General features: G+C 37.4%; 1 protein-coding gene across 1 annotated transcript in view; it reads left to right on the top strand.

Annotated features, from left to right (window-relative positions):
• Window positions 1-26,740, top strand: part of AFG1L (AFG1 like ATPase) — a gene marked incomplete at both ends in the record, with an annotated part of 63,527 nt that overhangs the window by 13,365 nt on the left and 23,422 nt on the right. Inside the window, 5 exons of the mRNA XM_084261012.1 lie at window positions 3,474-3,525; window positions 4,146-4,247; window positions 5,647-5,777; window positions 11,106-11,205; window positions 12,670-12,728. Of these exons, the coding sequence (XP_084117138.1) occupies window positions 3,474-3,525; window positions 4,146-4,247; window positions 5,647-5,777; window positions 11,106-11,205; window positions 12,670-12,728 (444 nt within the window). The remainder of the gene's footprint in view (window positions 1-3,473; window positions 3,526-4,145; window positions 4,248-5,646; window positions 5,778-11,105; window positions 11,206-12,669; window positions 12,729-26,740) is intronic.

Genomic DNA, 26,740 nt, shown 5'->3' with positions numbered 1-26,740 from the left:
AATGAAGGAGGTGTTTTGACCAATGCAATTCCTTAGATGAGGTGGGCTACTGATTGATTCTATCACATTGGATTTTTCCTTTTTATTGGTTTAAATTTCACTTTAATCAGAGCAAGGCATGCAGTTTTGAAACAGACATTTTGGTAGTAAAGGAGTGGATTCTGTAAATCTGGGGATGCTGATGTGTGTGTGTGTCTTGTGGAATTGTAAATATTTTAGCATATGAGTGTTTTTCAAAGAAAAGTTTGTGAGTCAACTGATCTATAAAAGGAAAGAAGGTTTCTGCTGTAGCACATCCTGGTGGTAATGAAACTCAGTGAAGCATTTCATTTAGGCTTTCTTAAGTCGTTTTAAATGATGTTATGGGAATTAAGAAACTTGGAGTACTCAAGGGATTTAACATATTTGTGGTGATGCCCCCATCTGAAAGGCTGTGGTAAGCTTTCAAAACATGTATTTAAAGGTGTTTAAATTCTTCCCTTCAAACTCAGATTTTGAGCACCCCTTAGTATCTTTGGTTTTGTATGTTTTAGATGCCAGCTGGCATGAACAGTGTTAAATCTTAGATTCTTGCAAAAAGCAGATTTGTTTTCTAGTGGTTGAACATCATTATACTGAGACTCCACATACACCTCAGGATAACACCCAAGTGAGGGACAAGGAGAAGCTCAGTCATTTAGTTTGTCTCCCTACATCTCCCACTTTTCTCCTTTCCTTCCCTGAAATAAACGAGATCACCTTTAGTTTAGGGTAACTGGAGGATCTTCTGCATTTTCTACCTCCCCACTCCTTGTTCTTTCTTTTCAAATACAGAGTGTGTGTCTCAGTAGAAGCAAGAGAAGTCTCTGCCTTCTTCTCCCGCTCGTGCCACTGACTTTCTTGACCGCTTGCTGTGCTCCAAGTCAATCCCATGCCATTGGCTGGATTTTATCAGAAATCCCAGTGGAAGTTGGTCTGTTTCTTACACAACTTCCAGGCTTCAGAAGTTGCATGAAAATAATTAAAAAATAAATAAATAATTCAATTTGATCCTGTAGAACAGCTTGAGACCAGCAGGATGTCTGAGTTTCAGTATTAAAAGTCTACTGATTGAGTTCACTTTTGTTTATAGCAGTATATCTAACCTCCCCCAAACAACCCAGGAATATAAAAATGAATACTCAGTGTCACAAAATACGTGACAGGATAGAGAAAAAAGTCTCTTAATAGCGTCAATAGTGCAACATTTGACAGAAGTATACATATCTCCTGCTGCCACTTCCACAAACCCAAAACACCCCCCCAACCCAACTTCTTTTAATTCCTCAAAGAGTGTAAAAGTTTTTCAGGTGTTCAGTTTACTTTTATTGATGAGCAGCTTCAGCAAACGTGTTTGGATCTGCCACAGCATTCATCTTTTTTTTACTATTTTTTTCTCTCTTTTTAATTTTTTTTGTTAGCAATTAGAAATCACTCAAAAATTGCTGTCTCTGCAAAATAGCTGATTGCATTCAAATCAACCCCAAGCTGACTTAGACTTTTATGGAGCCCAAGTCATTATATTTGTTTCCTTTGGCAAAAAAACCCCCACCCAGAACCTCTTTTTCAGTTAGATTCTATGTTTTCTAGAAATGGAGAGTGAGCATTGGAGTGAGAGTAAGATATACTTAAAAAGGCAAACTTCAAGATGTTTAAATATAATTAATAAAAACGTTATGCTGAAAAAAACACCCCTCTAAAGCTCTAGGCATTACTCCTTGTTCTGGTGATATAACCTTTACAAAGAGAGGCAAAGCAGTACTCTAAATATTGATGAGTTTTTCTAGTTTTGTGTCGTTCCTTGTGGAGCTGCAAATCACATTAATACAGTTTTTATGTAATGAATTTAACATGATAGTCTTTTGTCATGTTAATGTGACTGTTGTTAATCCCAAATTAAAAATAAATTCTTATGATTGTCTCCCTCATTTGGATTTCTTTCTATTTCTCCTTTCTTTGCTGTGTAACTTTGAGCCTGAGTAGTTTCAATGAGCGCAGGCTCTTAAAAAGTACACACTGAAAAACGTTCATCAATTAAATTGCCTTGCATTGCTTTAAAGCAGTAGCAAATAGTTGCAACCTTGTCTATTAATGGAACGGCTTCAGAACATCTGAAACCCTGTTCAGCCACAGATTGATGATATGGATTTTTTATTATCCTATTAATATAACTCTAAATTAAATCTATAAGAGGGTCTTACATAAGAGCTATGCTTGCATATTTTCTGAATAAACTGGTACTATAGACCTGAGACATTATCTTTCTACCTTTTAGTCATATATTTTCTTTCATATTTAAGTGTTTTGCTACTGACTCCCCCGTTTCTTTAGCATGGCACTGTATTTTGAAAAGTGCTTTAGATTCAAGTTGTTTAGCAATTACCCAGCTCCAAATGAGACCACAGGGCTGCAATTTTAATTTTCCTCTGTTTTGGCTCAGCTCATAGAACTCTGAAAGTGGAGCACTTTGAAATAACCACATACTCTTCTGCAGTGTTTTTGTGGATGTCGGTTCAGTTTCATGGGGTTGATGAGAATTTTGTTAAGTTTTCCAGGTTTTTGGAAACTGTTTCTTTTTAAAATTATACTTGTAAGTGGCTATGCATAATATACACAAATTGACTTCCCAATGAGAAGTCAAATTGATGTTATTGCAAGTTTTTCAATAAATATATATTTGAGGAAATGGAATAAACCATCAGGGGTCATAATGTGTCTTGAGTAAAATTAAGAGATTAAAAATTCTTAAGCAATATTCATTCAGGATAACTTGTTTGAGAAAATAATTAATAGAAGGCATACTTACAATTTATATACACACAGGCATATACACACGTATGTGTATGTAGGTACGTATTTTTACTGTGGCTCCATAGATTTTTATCATGTTTAAACCAGATGATTCTGCATGTAAGATTGAAGCAGGAGAGGAAGGAGACCTACAATGCTCACTAGCTTTGCAATTCTGATTTTCTGAATGCTGATGCTTTGTATCTTAAGCAGAGCTCTTTAATAGGTATATAATGCCTATATCTATCAATACTACAATACTGCTTAGTTTTATATCCTTTTTCCTAGGACTGTTATGCTTAAATGGCTAAATGAGGAAAAGGATTTGTTTTGATGATGAAAGACTGGGAAACATTTAGTCCTTTTATATGTGTTGAGGTAAAAAGGCAAGTGTGTTAGGACTGGCCATGGGGATATTTTCTCAATGACCTAAAAAACCCAACCCAAACAAACCCCAAACCCTGCACATGTGTCTGGCCTCTCTTATAGAATTTGCACAAATACAGCATTAAGATTGCTTACCAGTTCTGACCTAATGATATATTCAAGGTTACACTTTGCTAGCTAGGGCTACTTTGGCTGTTACTTTCTTATTTCACTGCAGCACTGTGTTTGCTTTTATTTTGCCCCATATTTACATTCACTCTTTTTCTTTTGATCTGCAGCTCTTCGCAAAGAACAAACCTCCAAAAGGTCTTTATGTCTATGGAGATGTTGGTAAGTTTCAGTTGCATCAATCCCAATGGAATTTTTCTCAGAATGCATATTTATTCAAATTCTGAAGTTTCTAAAAGCTTCATGTTTACCTAGCATTATTGCTGTAATGAATTTTCCAGGATTAGTTATATTCTGCATTATGATGTTATTAAATACAATGAAAATCCCAATTCTGGAAGCTGTTGGATTGGATTGCATTTTCTCTGTCTTAACCAATCACTAATATTTAGGAATGAAATTTAAGAATAAAATTTAAGAATCTGGGAAGTAATTAAGGGGGTCACCAAGAGAATTTGTATATTCTAATTGAAAATATAGTTGCTTTTCAAAAAGGAAATACTAAGAATGTTTTCTGGATGCAGGAGGAGCCATTTGTGCGACCTTTGAGCCATTTCTGTGTGGATGGAAATTTTAAAAGAAAAATGACAATTGTTCCAGGTTTTTGAACAGAAAATATAGCAGTTCTTCACAAGCAGTCTGGATTTGTGCTTACTCTGTGGAAGAGTATAGTTTTGTTGGTTCAAAGCTAATGAACAATCATTATTGTAATCAGTACATACTGTTCTGAAATTAACTACCTGTTGGGTGGGTGGGGGGGTTTTGTTGTTTTTTATTTGAAGGCACAGGAAAGACAATGGTGATGGACATGTTCTATTCCCACTTAGAAGTAGAAAGGAAAAAGAGAGTCCATTTTCACGGCTTCATGCTAGACGTACACCAGAGTAAGTGCAAACACAGGTATTTAAAAGAATTTTATAAAATACCATCTCTATTAAAAAGTCTATCTTATTCTCATATTAATCAGCATAACTTTTATTTAAGTTTTTAAGCAAAAAAAGTTAAAAAAGGAGACAAGTAAAAGGATTTTAGCGTTGTCTGTCACACCAGAGTAGATATCACTCCAGAAGTAATATGCAATTATCTTTTCTCAGAGATTCAGTGTACCTGATTGCATCGAAAACTTGGATGTATATTTAGGCTTAAATGCTTAACTAAATGTTTTCCAGTTACCAATTAGCCTGCATGCAATGTGAAGAAGGCAGTTGCTAAAACTGAAACAGGAAAGGTTAAATTCAATCTGCATTTTGAATAAGCAGTAAATAAATTTGGTATAAATGCCAGGGAGAATGAGAACTCTTCTGTTTGTCAAACAATAACACTATCAATAATTTAGAGGAAAAAATAATAGAAGTAAGCTCACCCTAAGTATCAAAATTTTTTCTGACAGGGTAAGGCACTTAGTTTTGACAGAGATATTCTTTTGAACATTGTAAAATTCGTGACCTCAAAATGCTGTGAAATTGTTAAATAATGCTGTAATTTACACGTATTGAGACAACTGCTTTTTTTTTTTCCTCTGGAAGCTTTCATTGGTGTAAACACCTTCTGCTACTTTTAGTGCCTTCTCTTGAATCATCGCTGGGTCACTGCTGAGATTTTCTGTTCTCATTTCCTGTCGTTTGTGTCATTAATGAAGGTAGCTCCTTACTGCAGGATCTTTGTTTTCCAAATGTTTGTTTGTAGTCAGATGAGATAGAAGCAATGAGACATTAAAGTGTGGATGTAATAATCTTTGTGGCACTAGCATCTATTTTACATTTTAAAACACAACGGCATTACTAGTCTGAGTTCCTCTAACTAAATGCATTCTAAGTATCCATTAGATATGTGCTTGCAGTGCACAGAGCTGTGCCATTGATCTCTAAACACTGTAAGGGGTTTTCATGCTTAAAGAGAAGCTTGAGACAGAAAATGCCAAATTACAAAGTGAAACTGAAACCATGGTACTGATTTGGAGCAAGATAAAATTTTAATGTGTATCAGCTTTAAAAAGAAAGTATAGGTGTGTAGCATGCAGGGGTTCTTTGATTTTTTTTTTTTAATTCGTTTTGTTTTACATATTTCTGAACAAGAAAACACAAATTGCAGAATCTGTCAGCTTTAAGTAGTTGCTGATGTGGTTGAAAACTGTTTTGCCTTCTTGAAATTTGACTAAGTTTGAAGCTTTCTTATTTTTACAGGACTGGATTACTTTTTATTTGGTAGCTAATTGATTTTATTCTCACTGTCTCAGAAAAAAGAAATGAGAACTATTTGTTCTTTTGTGTTTTATCACCTCAGGAATACATCGCCTTAAGCAGAGTTTGCCAAAAAGAAAGGCAGGATTTATGGCCAAATCATATGACCCAATCGCACCAGTAGCAGAGGAAATAAGTGAAGAGGCTGCTCTCTTATGTTTTGATGAATTTCAGGTAAGAAGTCAGAGATTAATTCTTCGTTTCAATTAAAATTACTTCTAATCTCAAAACATGACACTTGTTACTGCTAATACAGTGCTTGAATCGCTGGCTGCTAGTGAACTATAGAAGCTGAAGAGTGGAAGTCATTTCATAATTTTGAAGATGATGGTGGTTTTGGCTTTATTTTTTCCCTCAAGAGATAAGATGCAAGTTGATAGTGTAAGTCCATTGACAGTGCTTTCATTTACCAGTCTAGTTACTGGTCGTGCAAGGGCGAATTTGTTGAGAGGCTCATGAGCACTTCAGGTATGGGGCCATCATCCTGTGCTGAGACTGTATATTGCCCAGGGGAGTAGTTACCTGGCACTTGCTTGGCATGTATGGTCTTTGCTGTAGTTCAGAAAAGGGAACAAAATCGTCTTGTGGTTATTAAGGATTTTCAAATAACATGTTAAATTCAACCTAAGTTCTTCCCTTTGATATGGAAATGCCAAATTATATCACCATTTAAGATTTTTTTTATTGAACTAAATGTGAAAATTAAAAATAAGCTCATAAAAATTATCTTTTTCCAAGCTGATTTGGTTGGTTCATTTGTTTTACACAGCTTGTGAAATTTGTTTTAAGGCAATGTGACAAATTCAAGCATAGCATTGCTTTACAAACATTTTTTAGGAGAGAGCCTAGAGGTATTTGGCAGCTTTAGTCACCTGAGATTTGTTTTTTAATTCAGAGAGAAAATGCAGAGCTAGTAAGAACAGATGTGTGTTACTTCTCAAATCAGTAATAGCAAAATAATCTATTTACAGTAAATTGTCTGTGTTAAGGCTCTTGATTTCATACATTACTGAAATGATAGAGCAGTTTATGTCTCCTGGCTATTATTTTACAGACTTGTGAACCTGAGAAAATAACCAGTTTATGGTCAGCTCCCACAAAGGGGATTTTTAAGCTGTGAAATACTAGCAGGTTTTGTTTTAAGTTACTCTTGCATTTTTCAAGGAGGGGTGGCCCTTTGGCCTGTGGTTTCAGAATGTGTGGGGTCATTGTGATGCTGTTTAAGCATTTCAGGAGTGCTTTATCTAGTGAGTATGAATGCTGGGCTTCCAAAACTTGAAGTATAAAATCTAAATGCAGAGATTTGTATTGACACTGTGAAGAAATAGGAAGGTTTGGAGAGGGCAGGGAGAAGTGTTACCTGTCATGGCATCAAATGCTTAGATAGTAGAAAGAGGCATCTTTGCTGTACCATCTTTTAGTGTGAATACCTGCTTTTCTGTGTAAATGTCCATTGCCTTCATCCCCTGGTGTTCCTGTTTCTGTTGTGTTTCCACATTTTAAGGGGAGAGACTCACAGTTTCTGTTTCCTAATTGATTGCCTGCTCCCCCTGCTGACTTGCTCGAGGTACATCCATCGCTTCCGTTGTAAAAATCACCTGTTTTAGTGGGGGGTCACAATTGGGAAAGTAATAAGGAACTCTACTTTAAAACATGTATCTAAGACTATATTCTTCTGTGAATTTTAAAAATCTACTTATTCTGGGTGTACTAATGTTCTAAATTCACAGATTATTCACAGATTTGTCAATAGCTGGAATTCCTGACTGATTTTCTGTAGCATGAAAAGCAATTGAAGCTTTTGCCTACTGAAGAGGAGTCACAGCTTTCTGAAATTCTGCAGAAGGCACTGAATTTGGGAGAAGCAGCCTGCTACTTATGTAGTCATGAAGTAGTGCGGTGGCTGGAAGAGTAGCTCACATGGTGACACAATTAACATTGATAATAAGGATCTATATCTAATTCAGGAGGTTCACAGCTCATGTTCACAGTGGAGAAAATGGCCAGATTTCACTGCAATCTGATTCACTCATACTTAAAGAGAAATTGCTAGATTAAAATGAAATGGGAAAGAGCTGGAGACTCAGAACATAGGCTACTCAGACTTGCAAACAAAGGTACTGTCCTTTTTGTCAGCTACAAAGTCAGGCTGGGTCTGTACTTCCTTAGAAAAATACTTGTCAGTTGAGGAAATGGCAGAAAAACTACTGAGAGTTGCTTGAAACATTTTAGGTTGGTTTAAAATGGCTGCTGGGGAAAAAAAAATAAAATTATTTCAGTTTATTCTCCTTTTCTGAAGATCAGACACAGGACAAACAATACTGTAACAGGGACAGCAGAAAGTAACCAGTAATGCTTATATTTCAGAGGAGACCAAAGGCAGAACTTCAAAAGGCAAAAGCATTGCTGAGGTTGTATGTTCCTCTGACAGAGGGCTGAAGCAAGAGAGAAGTACTCTGAAGTGAATCGTGTTACGAAGCCTAGAGAACCCTCAGACAAGTGGAGAGTTGACTAATTGGCTTAGAAAAATATTTCAATACTTTCAAAAATAGTTTTGTGTGTTCCAAAATAGTGTTGTATTGAAATAATAAAACGTAAAATGTTTCTTTTTGCAAATACTGTATGATAGGCAGGACCTTAGTGATGGCACTAAACTTCAGAGTTGGTCCATTCTGAAGTGGGTGTTTCATCAGCATCTGCCTGACCACAGGCTCTTGGGTTATTAACGCTGCTTCTTACTGATCTCTGCCATACATAGGACTGTAAATATTACAGTTGGTTTTGTGGTTTTTTGAAATCATCGAATTCTTAAGCTATTCTAAAAATACCTTTTTTGAAGAAAACCCCTAGAATTAAGCCATTTGTAATTACAATTCTGATGGTTTCAGAATGCAGAGGTTGGTCAATAAAAAGTCACTCGTTATTGTTTAGTGATCAAATAACTATACACAGGTAATTAGAAGCTCTAATTTTGGCATGTGGCTGTAACCTGTGTTACTGTTGATAATGAAAACAGTCCCTGCTTCTTGGTAAGGTGGATGATCATCCAGATGTAGTCTTTTATATAAAACATTGGTACCACTTGGACTTAAAGGAAACTACAATTTAGGGAGGTTTTACTAACCTGCGTGCTTAATAAGCCTCTAATAAAAATTAGGCTCTTATTTTTGTGCTAATACTAATTACTGATAATACATGCTTATGTTTGTCATTCATTACTGGAACTGTACCAATCAGTGGATGACTGAGTCTCAGGCACTTACACATGTAAATTAACTGTTAGTCTAGTGTGTTTTCTTTTTTTCTTCTTTTTTTTTTATCTTTTTACGTGACTCATAATGGAAAGCAGCACTGGGTCATAAAAATCTTTTCTCTTAAATGCTAATGAAATTTCTCCATTCTCTCCATTAGCAGGCTCTCCTTATTGGTAATTTGTAGCCTTTGCTTTTGTTCCCTGTTGCTGTGAATGCTGAATACAGTAAAAACCATGAGAAATTGCAATGCTTTAGTTACTGTCTTCTACCTGCTTTACCTTAGAGAAATTTTTGTCTTTCTTGAGCCATTTAGATAAAAAAAAGAGTGTATGTTTGCATCTCAGACTCAAAATGGCTTTTAATTATTGACAGAACTTTGGAGAGTTGTAGGGATTTTTTGCAATGGAATTGGAAACATCAGAATTCCACATCAAATAATAATTCTCAATAAAAAGAAAATGTTTCCCTCCCTGTTTTCTAAAAGTAGCAGAACTTAAACAGTATTTTTAAACAAAAAAGTTTGTAACAAAAGAATTAAGGGAATACATTTTTAAGCGTGGCTGTTAGGTGTGCTTTGTGATACCAGAAGTTCAGTTACCCCTAAAATGCACGTATGCACTGATTCCTTGTGTGCCTTGTTTTTAGGGATAGTTCCCAAATCTTAGTATCTGTAAGAAGTCAATTACTGGTAGGTGAGTGCGTAAGCAAATGTATTAGGCATGTGGTACAATGGTGAATCACTACCTACTTTGTGTCATATCTTATCTTAGTGATCAGGGATGTGAAAATCTGAGGGTATGCTACTGATTGTGTAAAACCTTGGGTTTGAAAAGGAAACAAATTCATCTGTGCTAATGAATTCCATGGAAATAATTAGAATAAATCCTTGGGAGAAGGAAACTGGTGTTTACATCTGTTTCCTTATGAAGATGATTGCTTTCCAACTAGTTGTCAGAGATGTAACCTATGTCTTTTACTGTCTCTAGTGTAGAATAAGTTTTTGTTTTCTACCCTGAAAAATGAGGGGGATTATAGGGTTTGGAATAGTTGCAGAGTAAAGAAAAAAATGTTGTGGTTAAAGTCTCTGTGTAGATGTGTATCACAACACACACATCCAAATTGGTGAAAACATAGCAGTCTATCAGTCTGTTGTATGAATTCATGCCACCACTTTTCTCTACTTGCTCAGAATTGGGGTCTGCTTTGGCAAGTCAAAATGCAACAAGTGTCTATATAATAATCAAAGGGAATGTGAGAGAAACAATTGTAATGATAAGAAAGATGGCTTATTAGGATTGCTGATCTCAGCTGGTGAACTCCTGGAAAATAGAAATTGCTGCTGTAACACTGTGACAATGAGCTTTTTTCACAAAAATTCTTTTTTTTTTTTTAATTTGTGCAGAGTGTTTTGTTACTACAAAGCAAGTTTGTTAAACTAAGCTTGGCTATTTAATGAAATCGTACTTATTTTACTTTATGGCTTATTTTTAAGTCTATCTTTTCTTTTTTTTATTCCTCCCCCCAGTATCACTTATCCCACCCATTTTTATTTTTCATTCGTGTTTTGTGCCTGAAGGTTAGAAGAGGCTGACTGTGCTGGAAGTGACTGCCGTGCCTTTTGATTATTCATGGACAGTAATAGAAGGCACTTAAAAAGAACAATGAAATTGCTTATTTTTGTGATGGGCCATCTGTTGAATTGTTTTTTGCAACAATCACACAATAGTATCTATGTCATATCATTCTATTTTCAACAGCAGCTGATTATGTATAGTTGGCTACTTGTCTTTATTTCTGAAGTCCCATGACCATTTAAATTCACCTCTGCAAACCTTTGCCTCAAAGGTAATAGAAATGTAAAACAGCCGGTGTGTATTTTCTTTCTGTCTTCTGGGTTGGTTTTTTTTTTTTTCATGTTGTTTCTAATTAATTAGGCCTTTTAAATGTTTAGGTCTGTTTTCTGTGTCTCCCACCTGTAGTTTTATAATAGAAGTTAACATGGAATCATTTAGCAATTGGTAAAGAAATGGTGGAGTTCCGCAATAAAGAGTGGGCAAGTTTTGAAAGACGTGGTACATTCACTGCTTATTAATTATCCCTTTTATTTTTTTTTTCTCACCAAGCAATAATTAGAATCTTTCTCCATGGCTTTTCACTAACAAGCATTTCTCCTTACTACAAAGCCACTCGCAGATCTATTGCAGCAGAAGCTGGAAGCGAGATAAAACAAACGTCTTGTCTTCTGCAGGTCACTGACATTGCTGATGCCATGATTCTCAAGCAGCTTTTTGAAAACCTGTTCCAAAATGGGGTTGTCGTTGTGGCAACATCCAACAGGCCGCCAGAAGGTAAAAACAAACATATTATTATCCAAATGCATTGAATCTCGATGTGTTACAAGACAATCGTATTAAAATTGTACTGTATTTAATGCTAATAAAATCTCTAGTCTTCAGGAAGCTGAGAGGTTCTGATTTGGCTGCTGGTTTTTTGGTGTCCTTAAGGAAGGAAGGTTTTTCACTGTTAACTCCTCTCTTCTCTCAAACTGAAGGTGTTCCTCTCCCCACTTCTCCCCAAATCCTTCTGATCTCTATCCAAACACTAGGAGAGTGTTTGGGGTCAGAGGAGTTGACAAGAGTTACTGCCTCTATTCTGGATGTGTTCTAGGGTAGGGAAAGGTCATATTCTGCAGATGAGATGGGGAAATGAGGGTGCGTTCCTTCCCTGTTCCTAACTCCAAAAACTTGCAGAGTTTATCCACCAGCTCAGAGGAGAACCCCTTACCATTCTCACAACCTGCTCTGAAGTAATTGATTGGGGAATTACTGAAGTGACAAGTAGTTTCCATTTCTAACTGTTTTTTGCTAAGAGAGTAGCTAGGCAAAACCTTCCATCAAGTCTCATCCTCCCGCAGGAAAAAGTGTTGTGTTAGTGTAGTTGTGCTGCATCAAGGTTTTGGAGTTCATTCAGCTTCCTAATCCTGATGGGACAAAGCAGCCCATGGCGCAGATTTAAGTGACAGTGCTTTCAATGAACAAGTCATTCTGTTATGAGCATGTTGGGCAGTTGGGTAGCTTCCAGAGAAGAGAACTTTATGCTGTATAGAATATGGAGATCAGTAAGATATAACATGCTTTACAGTTTGTTTTTATTAATTTGCATTTTCTTTCACTGTAGATCTGCCTTGTTACTAAACATTCTAATACGTATATTATTTAAATTCAGTTGTATATTTAGCAACTTTGCTGTTGGTTTTTGTGTGTGTTTTAGTTTGGTTGGGTTTTTTTCTCCCTAGGAATGACCATTTTTCTTGCTTTGGAAGAAATTGCTAGAAGACAAAGTATCCCACAGTAGGCTGAATAATGTTACTGACTTTGTAAACTCAAATGAAGGTTTTTTTGCTTGTTAGGTTTTTTTTCCCATCTAGTAAATACTTGGGATGTAGCAATTCTATAGTTGTGGCCTTATAACCATGCCAGTGTGTTCCCAGCATTACAGATCCTTTTGTTATCCTTACTTAAAAATAGAAGCTGGTCTTATTGCTTCTGCTAAAATCACTTGTATCTCGTTAGAGATTTAAGTCATCTTTCCCTCCCTGCCTTTTTTAGAGTTTCTCAGGATGCTCCTTTCTTCCTTAAAATTGTATTGGATTTTCATACAGCAAAAGAAGAGAAATCAATTTCAGCTCTCCTCTTCCCCCTTTTGTTCCTTTCCCCTGTAGTAATGCAGAATTTTATTTGCCAGACTAAAAGGCATGCTGACATTGTTATTAAGACTAAGTAGCAAAATGGTACTGATTTCCTTTCTTTCAGATCTCTATAAAAATGGACTTCAGAGAGCTAATTTTGTACCATTCATCGCCGTGCTGAAGGTAAGAACAGTCATTTGTTAAATGCCTTCCAGTTTTGCCTGCTGTATTAATAAATTAGAGATTAATTCAGGATTGCTTTGATACTAGTTTCCAGGTAAGATGAATATGCTTTAACTGTTAGGGGCAAAAATAATTGAAGGTAAGGCAGAAAGGGAACTCTTGCTCCCTAGAATTAACACCTCTTGAAAGCTGGGCATTTAGTGAGATGAAGAGTTACCTTTTTGACTGAGGTATCAGAACTAATTTGCTTGGATAAGACTTTCTTACTGCTGTGTATATGCCATGTGACTTGGTATTCCTCTAACAGCTACACTGCAACGTACTTGTGGACATCTTACTTTGGCTGTGCTACAGAAACCTGGTGTTCCTTGGGTTCAAGATGTGTGTACCCCTCGATTACATTGTTTCTGGATCTGTGCAGTTTTTTCTCTGGTGTGTATGTGGCTTTTTGAGTTGTGAGGTAATTGTGAGGCAGGTGTAAGGTCTAAGGAGTTTCTCTCAAGCAAGCTCCCTGGATCTGCATGTGGTGGTGTGGAAGGCCATGAACTTTACAGGTGCTTCGTTTAGATTGAAAAGGATGCTTCGTTTTTTAAAGTGAATTTGATGATCAGTATTTTCTTTGCTGTTAAAAAGAACAGATGCTGAGCTCACACTTTAAGTTCTGGGCAAGTCACAGATATTTTTAATTCACAAACTATGATTGGGTTAAGCTCTTGAGGGCCAGTGTACAGCTCCTATGTCTGTGTCCTGCTCCACCTGGGTTGACCTGACATATAACGTGGAAATAACAGCAGTTCCCTACCTCACAACAGTATTGCTAGCGTAAATACATATGTAAGGTTACCTGTATTAATACTCCAGACAGAAGAAAGGCAGAGAAAAGAGTTAAGGGTACGTTGGGCTTAATGAAAAAATATTTGGAATTGCAGAATAGATCTCTTGGGCAGTTCTGCTGAGGTCAGCACTGAAGTGGCTGACAGTGCCTTGGGCTTTCAGGGGTGTGTTTTGGAATCATAAGATTGCTTAATTGCCTAAGAACCTTTAAAAATCCCATCTAATGTTGACATTTGAGGAGTTACCAGGTTTCAAAGTTAATATGGCGATTGACATGACCATTAGGTGTTGGCATGAACTCCTTATGTATCTCAGAATGGCTGTGTATAAAGTCAGGGGAGGTTACCAGTGAAAGTGGTTCGTACCTGGGTAGCTTTAGCAAAGTGAGAAACAAAAATAACCGTGCAGCCATGGCCACTTCTAACTCTTGAAAAGAGTTCGTTCTGTAGCTGACTGCATTAAATGCAAGCAAATGTTTTCAAGAACAGTAGTACCTTCATATGCCTTTGCTTTTTTGAAATGCAGCATCATGGTCAGTCAGCATCTGTGGCAAATCTTTGTTTCCCTTGCTGTTAGCTGGTTGTCGTTTTGATATGTCTCTCCTTGTTGATTTTGAGGTTTCTTCCTTAATAAAAATAAAGTTTGCTCTCTTCACTCATGATCAGACTTTTGAATGTCTATCATGTATGCTTATTTGTGGTTTCCCTTTTTTTTTGCCTAGCAGAAAAAAACCCCATGAGTTCATGCACACAGAATACCTCATCAGGACTAATCTAAATTTTTGAAAGGGAGCTTGTGGGTAGAATCCTTGAGAGAAGCTCTAAAGGTAGATCGATTTAGATTTACAACAGAGGATGGAGTAGTGTGAAAAGAAACAAGTAGCGCAACCCAGACTAGAGGTAGATGAATATTATCATAGTAATGAATGAAGGGCTAAAGAAGTTTTTGCTCAATATTCTATTCACAGGAGTTTACTAAAAGTCTGGGTTACTTGTTATGTTTCCCCTTACATCTTTGTGTCTTAACACTGCTCTTTATATATCTGCCTCTAGCATCACTTTAACAAACGTTACCAAAATAAACATGATTCTTTCCCTAAAACATAATGCCTGGAGGGTTGGTCTGAGGAAGCTTGTAAACAAATGCTTCTCTGACCTTAGCTGGAAAATGTGGAAGGGTAATGGCAAGGTATTACTAATTAAAAATGTTGCAGGTACACCTTTGGAATTTGACATATCACAGGTAGGTATTAAAAAAAGTCTTACTTAAAAGACTGGAATGTAATTTAAACATGTGACCTTTATGTTACAAAGGTGTAGCTAGAACTAAATTGAGATTCTGGCTGTGGTGGTTTGAGAAATGCAGATTTAGGCCTCCCTCACAGGTGCATAATCTGTACCGTGGCATCCCTGTGTCTTTCTCATGGCAGTGATCACAGAATCATTGGGTAGGATACCTCCTTCATCCGCTGCTTGTAATTCCATGTGTGACTTGAGGAAATGTAAAGATGGTCTCTTCCTGGGTTTTGCATGGAAATACAATGGAAAAATATTACACTGGATGCTTGCAGATGTGATTTATTGTTTTCTGTGTCTTCACACCATTCCAAGTGCCATGTGTGTCTATGGTAGTGTCATCTTCTAACCTGTTCCCTGACAGTGGCTTTGACAACTTGGACTAACTTCTCTCTTAGTTTTAACTCGACTTTGAGCCTCCTGCAGGGCTTTTATTTGGGGTTTGGTGAATGGGTACTTTGGTTTTGTTTGTTTGGGAAATTAATTTTTAAGATCATAAATCTTGGACTACTTTTACTGCTATAGCCGTATTTTAAGTCCAGCATAGGAATTTTGGATTCCTTTAAGTATTCTTGGAAAGATGGGATGGATGGAAGGTATTGACAGTACTTCTCTGAAGAGTTGTTTCACTTGAGATATATTTTAAGCTGTTTCCACTGCTCACAAATAGAGCACATAGTTCCTAAGTACCCTGGTGTCACATAAAAGTCTTTTCCTTCAGATAATCAAAGGAAGCAGTTTCTTTCATAGATCTGCAATTACCCAATGTTCACCCTTGACTTTGGATTTGGGTTTTTTTTTTCCTGCAGGTTATATAATTCCAGTATTGGTTTTGGGTTTCCTGTTTCTTGTAAAAATAACTACAAACCAGTTTCTGTGAAATAAACAAAAAGGTGAAATGGGGCTCTAGGGAAGATACAGTTACCTTACAAAGATTGCCTGTATTGCCTTTTTAGGTAGTAGCTTACTGGAGACAAGCCATTGTTGAATGCCTGCAGTGGGAAGTGTGGTTGAGGAGTTCCACTTTTCAAGGGCCACATCAGAGCTCCAGATCTCTGCAGTTGTGCAGGCCAGTAAGACTGTGGGCAGCTCTGCCTGCCTCTCTGTCCCAAGTCCAAACCTATGCCAGTCTTCTGATCTCTCGAAGTCTTAAATAAAAGTTTGAGATCTAATTTTTCATTGATTCTTTAATCCTGTAATTTAAGGTGGTAGTTTTCATAAATGAGAAAACTCTCACTTGATCAGCTCATTGCTGTGGCTGAGAATCTTTGGGACACGATATTCTTTATGGAAGGGCTTTGTTTCTGCAACAGATGAGAGTGCTTCTTCAGTCTGTGAAATTTTATAAAGATAGAGCTTTAAAGAGATAAGAAGTATTAGGAAGGAAAATCTTTTAATTCTGTAATTGCAATTAGGTTCAGTCTCTTCTGATTGAGCTTTTAATCTTCCAGCATCTCTTACTGAGCATTTTAAAGTGCATGGAACTCCTAAGTGATTTTTTTTTTTTAACAAAGGCAGATCTTGAAAAGAAAAACATTCATTTCTCACAGTTACCTTGTTCAAGTGCTTTGAGGCAAAATACTTCAAAAACTGTTAATCTAAACCGATAAGTATAAAAACACTATAAAGGTTTTAAAACTGTTTTTCAAATAAAGCTATATATCTTTAACAGCTTGCTGTGAGATCTGAAGTGAGTTTTTTCAGAAATAGAGAAAGCAAGCTTTAATTTACTGGTTTGGCAGTAATTTTGCAACATTCTAATTTTTACAGTCACTTAATGACATTTTGCAGACATTTACATCAACCCTTAACTGTTCTGGAATCCTAATTCTAGGTGACTCTTTGGACAGTCGGGAAGGCAAGTTCCCCAAGACGTCTGTTGTATAGAGCCTGTAACTTAAATGAGCAGTTCTTGAGCTTCCAGAGTTTTTCTGGAGCTGTACTGTGAAGCTTTCAAATGTTAAGCAGAGCTGAAATACCAAAATATTTAACTTCTGCATTTTGTTAAGTTTTCTTCATGCAGTAGACCTCCACTACACTAAATTCTTACTGAAAATCAGGAAGTTTTAGGGCTTTTCATAGCCTGAGCATATCTTTTTTTAAAGATACAGTAGTTGGCTTTGCCTAACAGCATTTTGCTTTAGCTAAAGAGAAAGAATCAACCAGAAATCTGTTGTCAGTAGGACATTAAATTACAGTAAGCTTCCTATAGTAAACTTTTTTTCCCTCCTGCTGTTAGGGACCAAATAAATATTTATTTTTAAACTATTTGGTTACAATGACTCTTAAATATAAGCGTTGCAGACTCCTCTAAAATCCATAGAGATGTGTCTTTTATATGCTCTGTTGTTTGCTGTGTTTCTTGAAATTGGTTATCAGTTATTTATTGCTGTTGTTGCCTGCTCTGGTTGGTTTTGATGAAAACGAAGCCTTTCTTTCCAAGCAAGAACTGGAGGAATTGAAAAGTATTTTCACTTTCCAATAACTTAGTTTGAATATGCAAAACCCGTTTGTTTAAAACGTGTAGAGCTGTCCCTGAGGAAATTGTGGGAGTTAATTTTGTACAAAGGCATTTGGTGGGTAGGGGATGTCTTTGATGGTGCACTCAGCTTTTGTCCAACCACCTGCGTGAGAAATGCGGGGATTTGTTGATTGGCGGATCTGTCTCTTCTCCCCCCCCCAAAAAAAAAGTCATCTCCTTGATGAAATTGATTTGTCAGTTTGTTCCAGTCTAATGGTGTGATAGCCCAGCAGCTTTCAGTATGTTGAATAGTTAAAACCTGCTTTTGAGGTCAGTGTCAGCCACTCTGACCCCTGTGAACTGTCACCTGAGTCAGAATTGCAGGGATTAGGCCTTTGATATTGTGATGGCTGCGCCTATCAATTGACTTTTTCATTACTGAAGATGTTGGGCCTTTTGTTTCCCTTCTTAGTATGTAACCAAGCAAACTCCTAAGTAGAAGGAGCATTTGTTCTTGTTCTCTCTCTCTCTCTGCAAGTAATAGAAGTACCCATCTTTTGTGAAGTGCACCTAATTAAGCATTAAAAAAAAATAAAACCAGAAAGCATAGCACGATTGCAAATATTATTGTGGTGAACATCAGCATGATTTCTGGGTAGTTTTACTGTGACAAATGTGTAAGACTGTCAACCAACTAAATGTTGTATATAGAAAGCAAGGTGTCAGATTAGAAGTTACCAGCCCTTTCTGCGTTCAGCCTTCTAAGCCTCTGTGTGGGTTTAAATTTAAACACAGGGATTGTTTGAATTCTGTAGTTTAGATGACTTAACTGTTAGGCTGTTTTATAATGTACCTATTGCTTTAGTGTGTTCCCTGGATGTTAAGCCGTTTGGTCTGTTTACCTTCCACCTCTGTCTTACACATGCTGGCTGGCTCCTAGACTGTTTGTTTAGATGCAGATCCAAACTTTAAGGATAAAATAGTTGCTACTGTAGCTCTGCATCAGGCTCCCTGCCTTCTCGCTTCCTGTAATTGTTACGATTTTCTGAGCTGGGCTTCTTTCTAAAATGGGTAAATCAAAGCATATCATAGATATGGAATAGTTGATTCCTGCTGTAGCGGGGTAAATTAGTCTAATTACACGTGGCAGTTTTATTTGCTTGTGATGTAATGTGAAATGAGGTCCTGCTTCCCCCCAAAAAGCCCGAGCCAATTAATAAAGCTTTTAAGCTCTTTGTCACAGGCCACCGTGGAGGTCTGCAGAGAAGAACTTTAATCCAATAAACATTTCATTTAGATCATGAAAAGAAAGCATGAGGAGAAGCTCCTACAAGAGAGGGTGTTACCAGCAATTCTAGCCATGAAGAGATGTGAGGAATTTGCCAAATTAACCAAGAGGCCTTCATATTTAACACATAAATGTGTCAAAACTAATAATAGAATAATTTAATTTGAGTTGAACCTTATATTGTTAAAAGTTCTAAGAAGCCACAACTGTTTTCTTCAAAGACTTTACTGTTGAGTTGGATGGACAGGGCAAGGGGAGGTTGTGAGAAACCCAGATAGCAAATAACACTGGCCGAAGCTGGTGGAAAGAGGGGGGAGAGAAAAAAAAAAAGGAATAGATAATTAGGTGTAATTAGTGTGTATGAATTGTTGTCTCCCTGCCCTTGGCTTGAATAAATTTCGGAGGAAAAAAAAAAACCCTCGTGGTGAAAACGCTTTGATGTAAGAAGAGTCATTGTGGTTTGGCAGCATAAAGGCAGTGTTTTATACTTCTTACATAATGGTTGTGATACAGAAAGAGTGAATGGGTCCTACACCCCCCAGCCTGCTTTACAGCAAGGACTTTTGGATTCCCTTGAAACAAAATGCATCAGAAGTTTTCAGTTGTTGGTAATGAGGTAGTAGACCTCATCAGAGCTAAGTGTAAGCCATCTTTAGCCTTTGTTTAGATCTTAATAGCTTTTTATTTTTTTTTTATTCTGGGAAATCCAGTTTGGTAAATCAATACTACTTTTTTTTTTTTTTCTTTCTTCCCCTGCCTGCCAACAGTTCTGGCAGGAGCAAAGGCAAACACTGGGAAAAGAAATACAAATCAAATGTTAAAAAGAAAAAAAAAAAACAACAGCAAAAAAGAAATCTAGACAACTAACTTAATCCAGGGTATCATTCCAGTAAAGTATGTGTATTAGGGGTGAATTTGACCCTTAGCTTATGAAATGTCATGTTGTAAATTCGGAGTGAACTCCTGGCATTTGTTTTTCACAGAACACCAGAGCTTGTTAGGAGATTGCAAGTTAACACTCATTATTGGCCAAGCTGAACGTTACACAGTGCTTTGTGGGGTGGTTTGGGGTTGTTTGGGGTTTTGGCTTTTGATTTTTTTTTTTAAATTCATTTATACTTTACAAGGAAGACTTCTTCCCCCCAATAGATGTGAAATGGGGAGAGCAGTTCAGTACGATCCTTACTTGGTGGAAGTTTACTCTGCCATTCTTCTGCTTCCTGAATGGAGGAAGGAGAGGCTACTTGTCTCCTACCCAGCACAGCCGCATCTGTACCCCCTGAATTCTTTCGCCTTTGTCTGAATATCTGAAACACTATTCACAGTACAGTACATTTTGGGACTCTCTGTCTTTATTCTTGCACCATTATTTTACAAGTTAATTGTCTGTTTTTCCTCTTCTTAGGGGGTAGCTGATTTGTAGCTAGACAGTAAAATAAGTTATTGAAAAGTTGTACAATAGATCGTATGTTCCTTGTGGCAGCAAGAATGGTAGGGTTTCTTACTTGTTAAAGGTTTGAAGGCTCTAATGTAAACTTGTGCAACTTCCATTGAATTAATTTTGCCTCCAAATTTATCTCTGCCAAAGTCTTCATTTTAAAGTTTAAAGTCTTCTTGTCACAAATGTAACATGAAGATTCATTTTTAAAATTAAATTTGGTAGTATTTGACTCCCCAGATTTCTGTGCCTTTTAAGAATAATCACAAATAAAATGTTTGTCATCCAAAATTAACCTGAGCAGGAGAGCCTTGTTGATATTGTACTGTATACTTGGATGACATTTTGAAAGTTTTCTTCAGAATTGGTTTGTGAGGGTTTTTGTACATTTAAAATGGGACCAAGTGTCTAAGGCTATCATAGAAATTTCCTGTATTTTGTTACTTCAAGCAATGAAGAATATGGGGAAAAAGACTGTGGAAAAATAAAAAAATTAGTTAACCCTTAAGGCATAGCACTGTTTTGGAGAACAAATAGGCTTTTGTACTTGAAGTTGATTTGATCTGTGAAAGGCAACACCTGAATATCATGCAAGACTAAGTAATTATGCCTGATTGTAAGGGTTTTTTTTTCAGGTATAGGTCACAGGAAATTCAGTTAGGGTAGAGTATGTACAAAGCTAAGAAATATGCAGATTTTCTGTTGTAAGATTGTGTAAAAATTATTTACAGTTAATACTTGCATAAAGGTTAGAAAGGTTGATGAAGTGATATTTAGTTTTGCTTTACTATTCACTGCGTGTCAGAATGTAATTATGACTGATTCATGAAACTGTCTTAGCAATGAACCATCTTTATTAAAATGCTGATCAAGACAAGAGCTGACAGTAATAAAGAATAGAACATTTTAGTCTTCTTGCTTTTGAATGATTGCTAATTACCCCAGAGGTCATGTATAGAGCTTATGAGGATTCATTGACATTTTCTTTAAAGTCTACTGTTTCAACAACATCTGAACAGGGAGACAAAAACTGTATGCACACCCAGCGATGCTTGGACATAGTTTTTATCCACCACCAAATACCTGATGATTCTCTTTCTCTTTCCCCCTCCCCCTGAGTACATCCCACTCCTGAGGATCTGTGTAGCAGAAAGTTAGGAGTGTTACAAACTTGATTTACTTTTTTTTTCTTATTTGCTTGTTGTTTTCTTTTTTAAACAAAACCCATTTTTTAGCATGGATAAAAAGAGCAGCACTTTGAACGTCCTGCACCTGTACCATACTTTCTTGTGACTTAATGGCCTGGTTACTCTCCTTTTAGAGCCCCCTCAGAGAGGAAAACACTGCACTTCATGTGCTTCTCTCAGCAGGCTGTAGATAGACCTGCCTGGCTGGTGAGTCCCAGTTGGACCAGGTTCACAGTCTAAAATGTGATGGTGATTGTCACTTGCTGGTGACTTTGGGAGTATGCCAAAGTTAAAACCTGGGGGTATGCTTTGTAGGTCAGATAGATAGTTTTATTTTTTTATGACATGCTGCATTTTTACTTGAGAGGCTTCTTCTTCAACCACAGTTACGAATCATTTGGGAAATGCCAGTTGTAATGGTATCCTTTGGATGGAGAAGATTTTCTTGGAATTAATTCTTTGGCAATTTCAAGAAAAAAAAAGACATAAAGTTAAGTCTGCTAAGGTCTGTTTACCTGGGGAACTCCTCTGTTGCTGGCTGAGGGTTCTCATCATATGTCTACTTGTGTGATGCAAAATATTTGTTCTCTCTTGGCTGGATATAAATGTATAAGAAGAATTTTTGCCAAGGAAGGCTCTCATCATTTTCTGATTTGCTGGAGGGAAGGAACATTAGTGATCCTGGGTATTGTTAGCAGAGACTAAATCAGCAGGGAAGGTGTGGGGTGTTTTTTAGTAGTGTCTGTTTTGGGTTAGTGGGTTTTTTTGAAATACAAGCTAATACAAAACGATAGATGCTGAGAATGCATCTGAAAGAGGAAGGAAGATGGTACCTACGTGGAACTTATGACACCTTTTGCTCAGAAGGACTGGGTAAAAGTTGCACTTTCTCAGATAAGCACAGCTTGGTTGTTAATAACAGGTGTTGTAGTGGGCTTGTTAAGAACTACACCTGAGACCAAGAGTGTTAATGGTGCAGCTTTGCATGCCTGGGGATAGGACCAGACCCCTTTTGGCTCCTAGGGAAAGCGTGTATCATACTGCAGGTGCAGCTACTGCTGCGTTTGTGGGTGTCCGGTTTGACCCGAGTGTGAAAGGCTGAGGAGACTCAGCAAGCGTGGGAATTAAAGTAATAATCACACCAAAGTGGAGCACTCTCACATCTCTGTCCTCCTAATTCCTTCTCTGGAGGTCCTCAGATAGGGTTTGATCCTGAGGGCTGACAGGATAATTTATATGATTTTGTATGTTTAGGGTTTTTTTTTTTTTTTTTAAATCCCATTAAAATTCAGAGCAGAGAATGACAACTGTGTTGATTTACAGTGGTCTTCAATATGTTTAGGACATATCTGCTCACCTGTATCATCAAAGGTGATGAGCTGATCACAGTATTTCAGCTCACAGGGACACATTGTATTAAGTACAGTGGACCACAACACCATCTGTCTTCAGGTCTTTTGTGACACATGGGAAACACACCTCTTGAGACCTTGCAGGTCATCCATTTAACTTTGACCCCCTTTTGAAATTTTCTGAATCCTTTGCTCATCTACTGAATGACTTCTGACATGTACTTTAATTTCTTCAGCAGTTAAAGTTTTTATTATCTACCATTCTTGATTGCAGCAGCAAAGAAATATTAAGAGGTGCTTACAGGAAAAAAAAGTGTGTTTATTTTAGTCTGTGTTAAATGACTTTCTGCAGTAGGTATACTGAAAGCCTAGTTTTATCTGTTCTAGCTGAAGACTGTCAGTTGAGGTGTTCTGTGTCGAGTTGAGCCTTGAGGCTTTGCCTTTTTTTCCTTCTGGAATAAAAGTTTTTCTGCCACTTCAGTGGAAACGAGCGCATGATCACGCTGTATTTTTAACTTACTAATTGCGTTTTCAATTCTCTAATTGTATTTGTTCTTTGTATACATAAATACATAAATGACTTCAAAATAAATTGTATGACTAATTAATTTTATGCATTTGAATTGAATAGGGTAAGTCAGACTTGAAATATCTCAATGGAATAGAAAATCTGTTGGAAACTGTAGATGGTTCCGCCAGAACAGACTAGGCTAACTGTAGCTTCAATTTTAGATGTTTACTTCAAAAGAAGAGTAGTTTAGCCCAAGAAAATTGCATTAGAAAGCTTAAATCTCTGTCTTAAAAAATAGAAACCAATAGTTACAGTTGTGGCTTTGACAATTAAGTACTAACAATCTGAGCGCTCGGGTTAGTTCTTTGGCTGTTGATTAGGATTCTGTGGTGGTGATTAGTGAGTGTGAGGATGCAATCACATCTGTAGGGTTTAATCAGTCCAGTGCTGGAGAAGTTAGTCTGAAGATGGAGAAACTAGAACTTCTGTGTGGAATCTTAGCAGGGTTTTTCCTCATGCTGTAAAAAGATTAAAGGTGAAAAGTGGAGAAGCCTGCTTCTCCCTCTCACCCTCCAAATTTGTGGAGTGTGTGGATGATAGTATTGATTTTTCTGGTTCTGTGAGAGTGTAATATTGTTGACAGCTGTGAAGGAGAGACAGGTTGCAGGGTAGTACTCACTGTAGCACCCTCCCTGAGGTTCAGTATTCCAGTGTGAGCACTATTTGTTTTACCGGCTGTGCAACCACCTACCTGGTTTCCAGTTTTGTCAGTCTAGTGGTTTGAGTGTTTGGCTTGGCCATATTACAGTATTTGGGTGTGCTTTATTTTTTTCTATTATACTCTGATTATATGCTTTTTGATGTCTAAAGTATTTCTCTTGAAAAAAAAATCTTTATGAAGATTAGCACTTTGCCCTCTGCTCTCCTGTGAAGCAGCTGAGTGAATGTTCACGTGTGTAGAAACAAAGAACTGTGGTGGGTGCTCTTGTCTGCAAAGGAAACCCCAGGAGGAGAAACTTGCAGATACCTGCTCAGCACATTTCTTCTCTGTGACTTTTCTGACTCCGGTGCTGAATCACCCTTTAGAAATGTCTGTTTCCACCAGTACATTCTTAATGTGGAGTAGAAGGTGCTCCTGTTACTGCCTGGCAGTGCAACCAGTCCTCCCGTTCCCACCCTCCAGTCCACTGGTACTGCTGTCATGCCCTTCCCCATCTCTACTTTGTTTCTCTAAATACTTGCAGTAAATACTGAGAATACTTAGTATTTACTACGAGTATTCTCTACTCAGGTTGTGGAAATAGCGTTGCCCACACCAGTGCCAGTTTGGATGCTGCTTTATTTGCATTCATTTCTTCCACATCATCATTTAATGATTGGTTTCTTTATTCACACTTGTATTTGATACATTTATTTTTAATGTTATTTGCCAGTGGTGCCTATAGATCTGCACTCTGCTGTCATATATTCACATAAGGGAAAAGTTGTTCCTACCCTACAAATCTTATAATCTAACAACAGCAACTGTGTTTTGATGGAATGTGTCCTGGCATCCTGTTGGTATGCAGGTTATACTGTTTCATTTTCGTGGTAGGGGCTGTGCCTTTTATGTATATTTATACAGTGCCAAACAGAATAGGTGTGAGTGAGCTTTGGACTATTCCAGCAAAAATAATAACAAACAGAGGTAGATACTGATGTGAACCTGCAGAAGGGTTGGGAAATTCTTATGGCTGTTTTATTTAGAACGTTGGCTGTAAATGGCTGGAGTACCTTCCTGAACTGAGCATCAGTCTTGACAGGTTAAAAAAGAAAAAAAAGGGAGTGGGGTGATGGCAGGGGAGAAACTGGCTTTAAGGTCCAGGTCAGTGTTTCTTGTGATAGTAATGGGTGAAAAATATGCTAGAGATTCAAAGTAAAATATAAACCAGAATTTCACTGAGAATGGTAGTTTGAAAAATAGAGGACAGACCTGTATTTCAAAGCAAGGACAGAATTAAGCTAACTGAAACCAAAATGGGAAGTTAATTAGGAATATACACAGAGCAGGTTAGTAAAATGCCAGATGTTTTCCAAAAGGGTATCTCTGTGTTCCTGTTAAGTGCCCCCTACTTGTGTGCTTATATGGGGTATTACTGAAAACTGCTGCAGATCACAATCCTGGTTTTCCAGTTTGCTTCAGTTGCCTTTCACCTAGGGGAGGAAAAAATCAGTGGGACTGTAAGAACTGTACTTCATACATCTCTGAATGGGATGCTGCTCTTGGCTTCTTGGCTGAAAGCTCCTGTAGCCTGGAATGTCTAACAGATACTTTTGAAATGGGCTGTGATGTTGTGTCCCATCAGAATCAATCGCAGTACATTATTGTAGTTACACAGCACCAGTTTTATAGGAAATGTCTTTCATGTCACTGACTGTTTGTAGCATAGAAAGAGCCCAAAACCATATATAAGCTTTTTAGTGCACAAGCTCTTAACTAGTGCCACTAATGACAGTGATTTCTCCTGAAGTGTTAACACTAATTACCCTGAAGAAGAAGGAAGGGAAGGAAGACAGAAGAAATGCACCTGCTTCTTAGCTGTGTCGCTAGTAGTGACATCTACAGACCTTACCACCAGAGCTTGTTCTTGGTAAGGTTACATCATGGAGTCATAAAAGCATGTTGGTGCATGTAAGGAGTGGTGAGTTTGTAAGCAGAACACAAGTGGACTAAAATACTGTAGCACCAAGTGCTGACCAGTATTTCAGCATGCTGCAGTGACCTGCATAATACAGCCCAGTAACAGCCTGTATCTGCGTCCCCAGAATGTCAGCTCTACTCAACAGTTGAGCCACAAGCACCACTGCAAATACCAGCACAATAAATTTATACTAGCACAATAGATTTACACCAGCTACTGTGTTCAGGTGCACTTTCTTTTCCCTTCCACCCTACTGTAACCATGCCACGCTCAGGTTTACGTAGCTGTGTGTACACTCTTCACTCTGCATGCAGCACAAGACCCTGAGAGAGCAGTAGAGTTTGTAAACCCATCCTGAAGGCCAAAAGGGATGAGGCTGAATTGATGTAAAATTTCCTGTTGTTTCCAGGAGAAAAACCCCAAATGACAAACAGCATTACTGAATATCTGAAGTTAATGTGAATAATCTCATAGTCTGTGGAGCTGTAGTTACATTGAGGGTTGGGTTTTTTTTAGCCCTACTCACATGAAGAAAATAATACTTGAGCTGATCTACAACTTTGGAAAATTAAAGCATTAGGTGCAAAGATGCTGAGCATCAGTGCCTGGCAAAGAAAAGCCAAGTACAGCAGCTTTGCTGTGAAATTTCAGGAATCTTCCTTCTAGCCTTGACTGCCAGGCTGATGCTGAAGAAAAGCTTAAATATCCTCCCTCCCTTGTGCATATTATTACATGCCTCTGGAACTTTTTTCTCCTGCTCTGTTATTCCCTTTCTTTGTAAGCTTTCACGAAAAGAAAGGGAATAGATTATAATAATATTGTAGCACCAATGCTATTGTGTTTGCAGTAGCCTTAGCCCAAGATAATGATTTGATTAGCATGGCTTTTCCACTTACCAGAATTAAAGATACATGGATTTTCCTGGGATTCTGTGTTTTCAGGATGATTTTTTTTTTTTCCCCTTC

This window comes from Gallinula chloropus (genome assembly GCF_964237585.1).
Source record: "Gallinula chloropus genome assembly, chromosome: 3".
Lineage (NCBI taxonomy): Eukaryota > Metazoa > Chordata > Aves > Gruiformes > Rallidae > Gallinula > Gallinula chloropus.
Note: the sequence above shows the minus strand (reverse complement) of the source record. Positions and strands in the feature narration are given on the sequence as shown.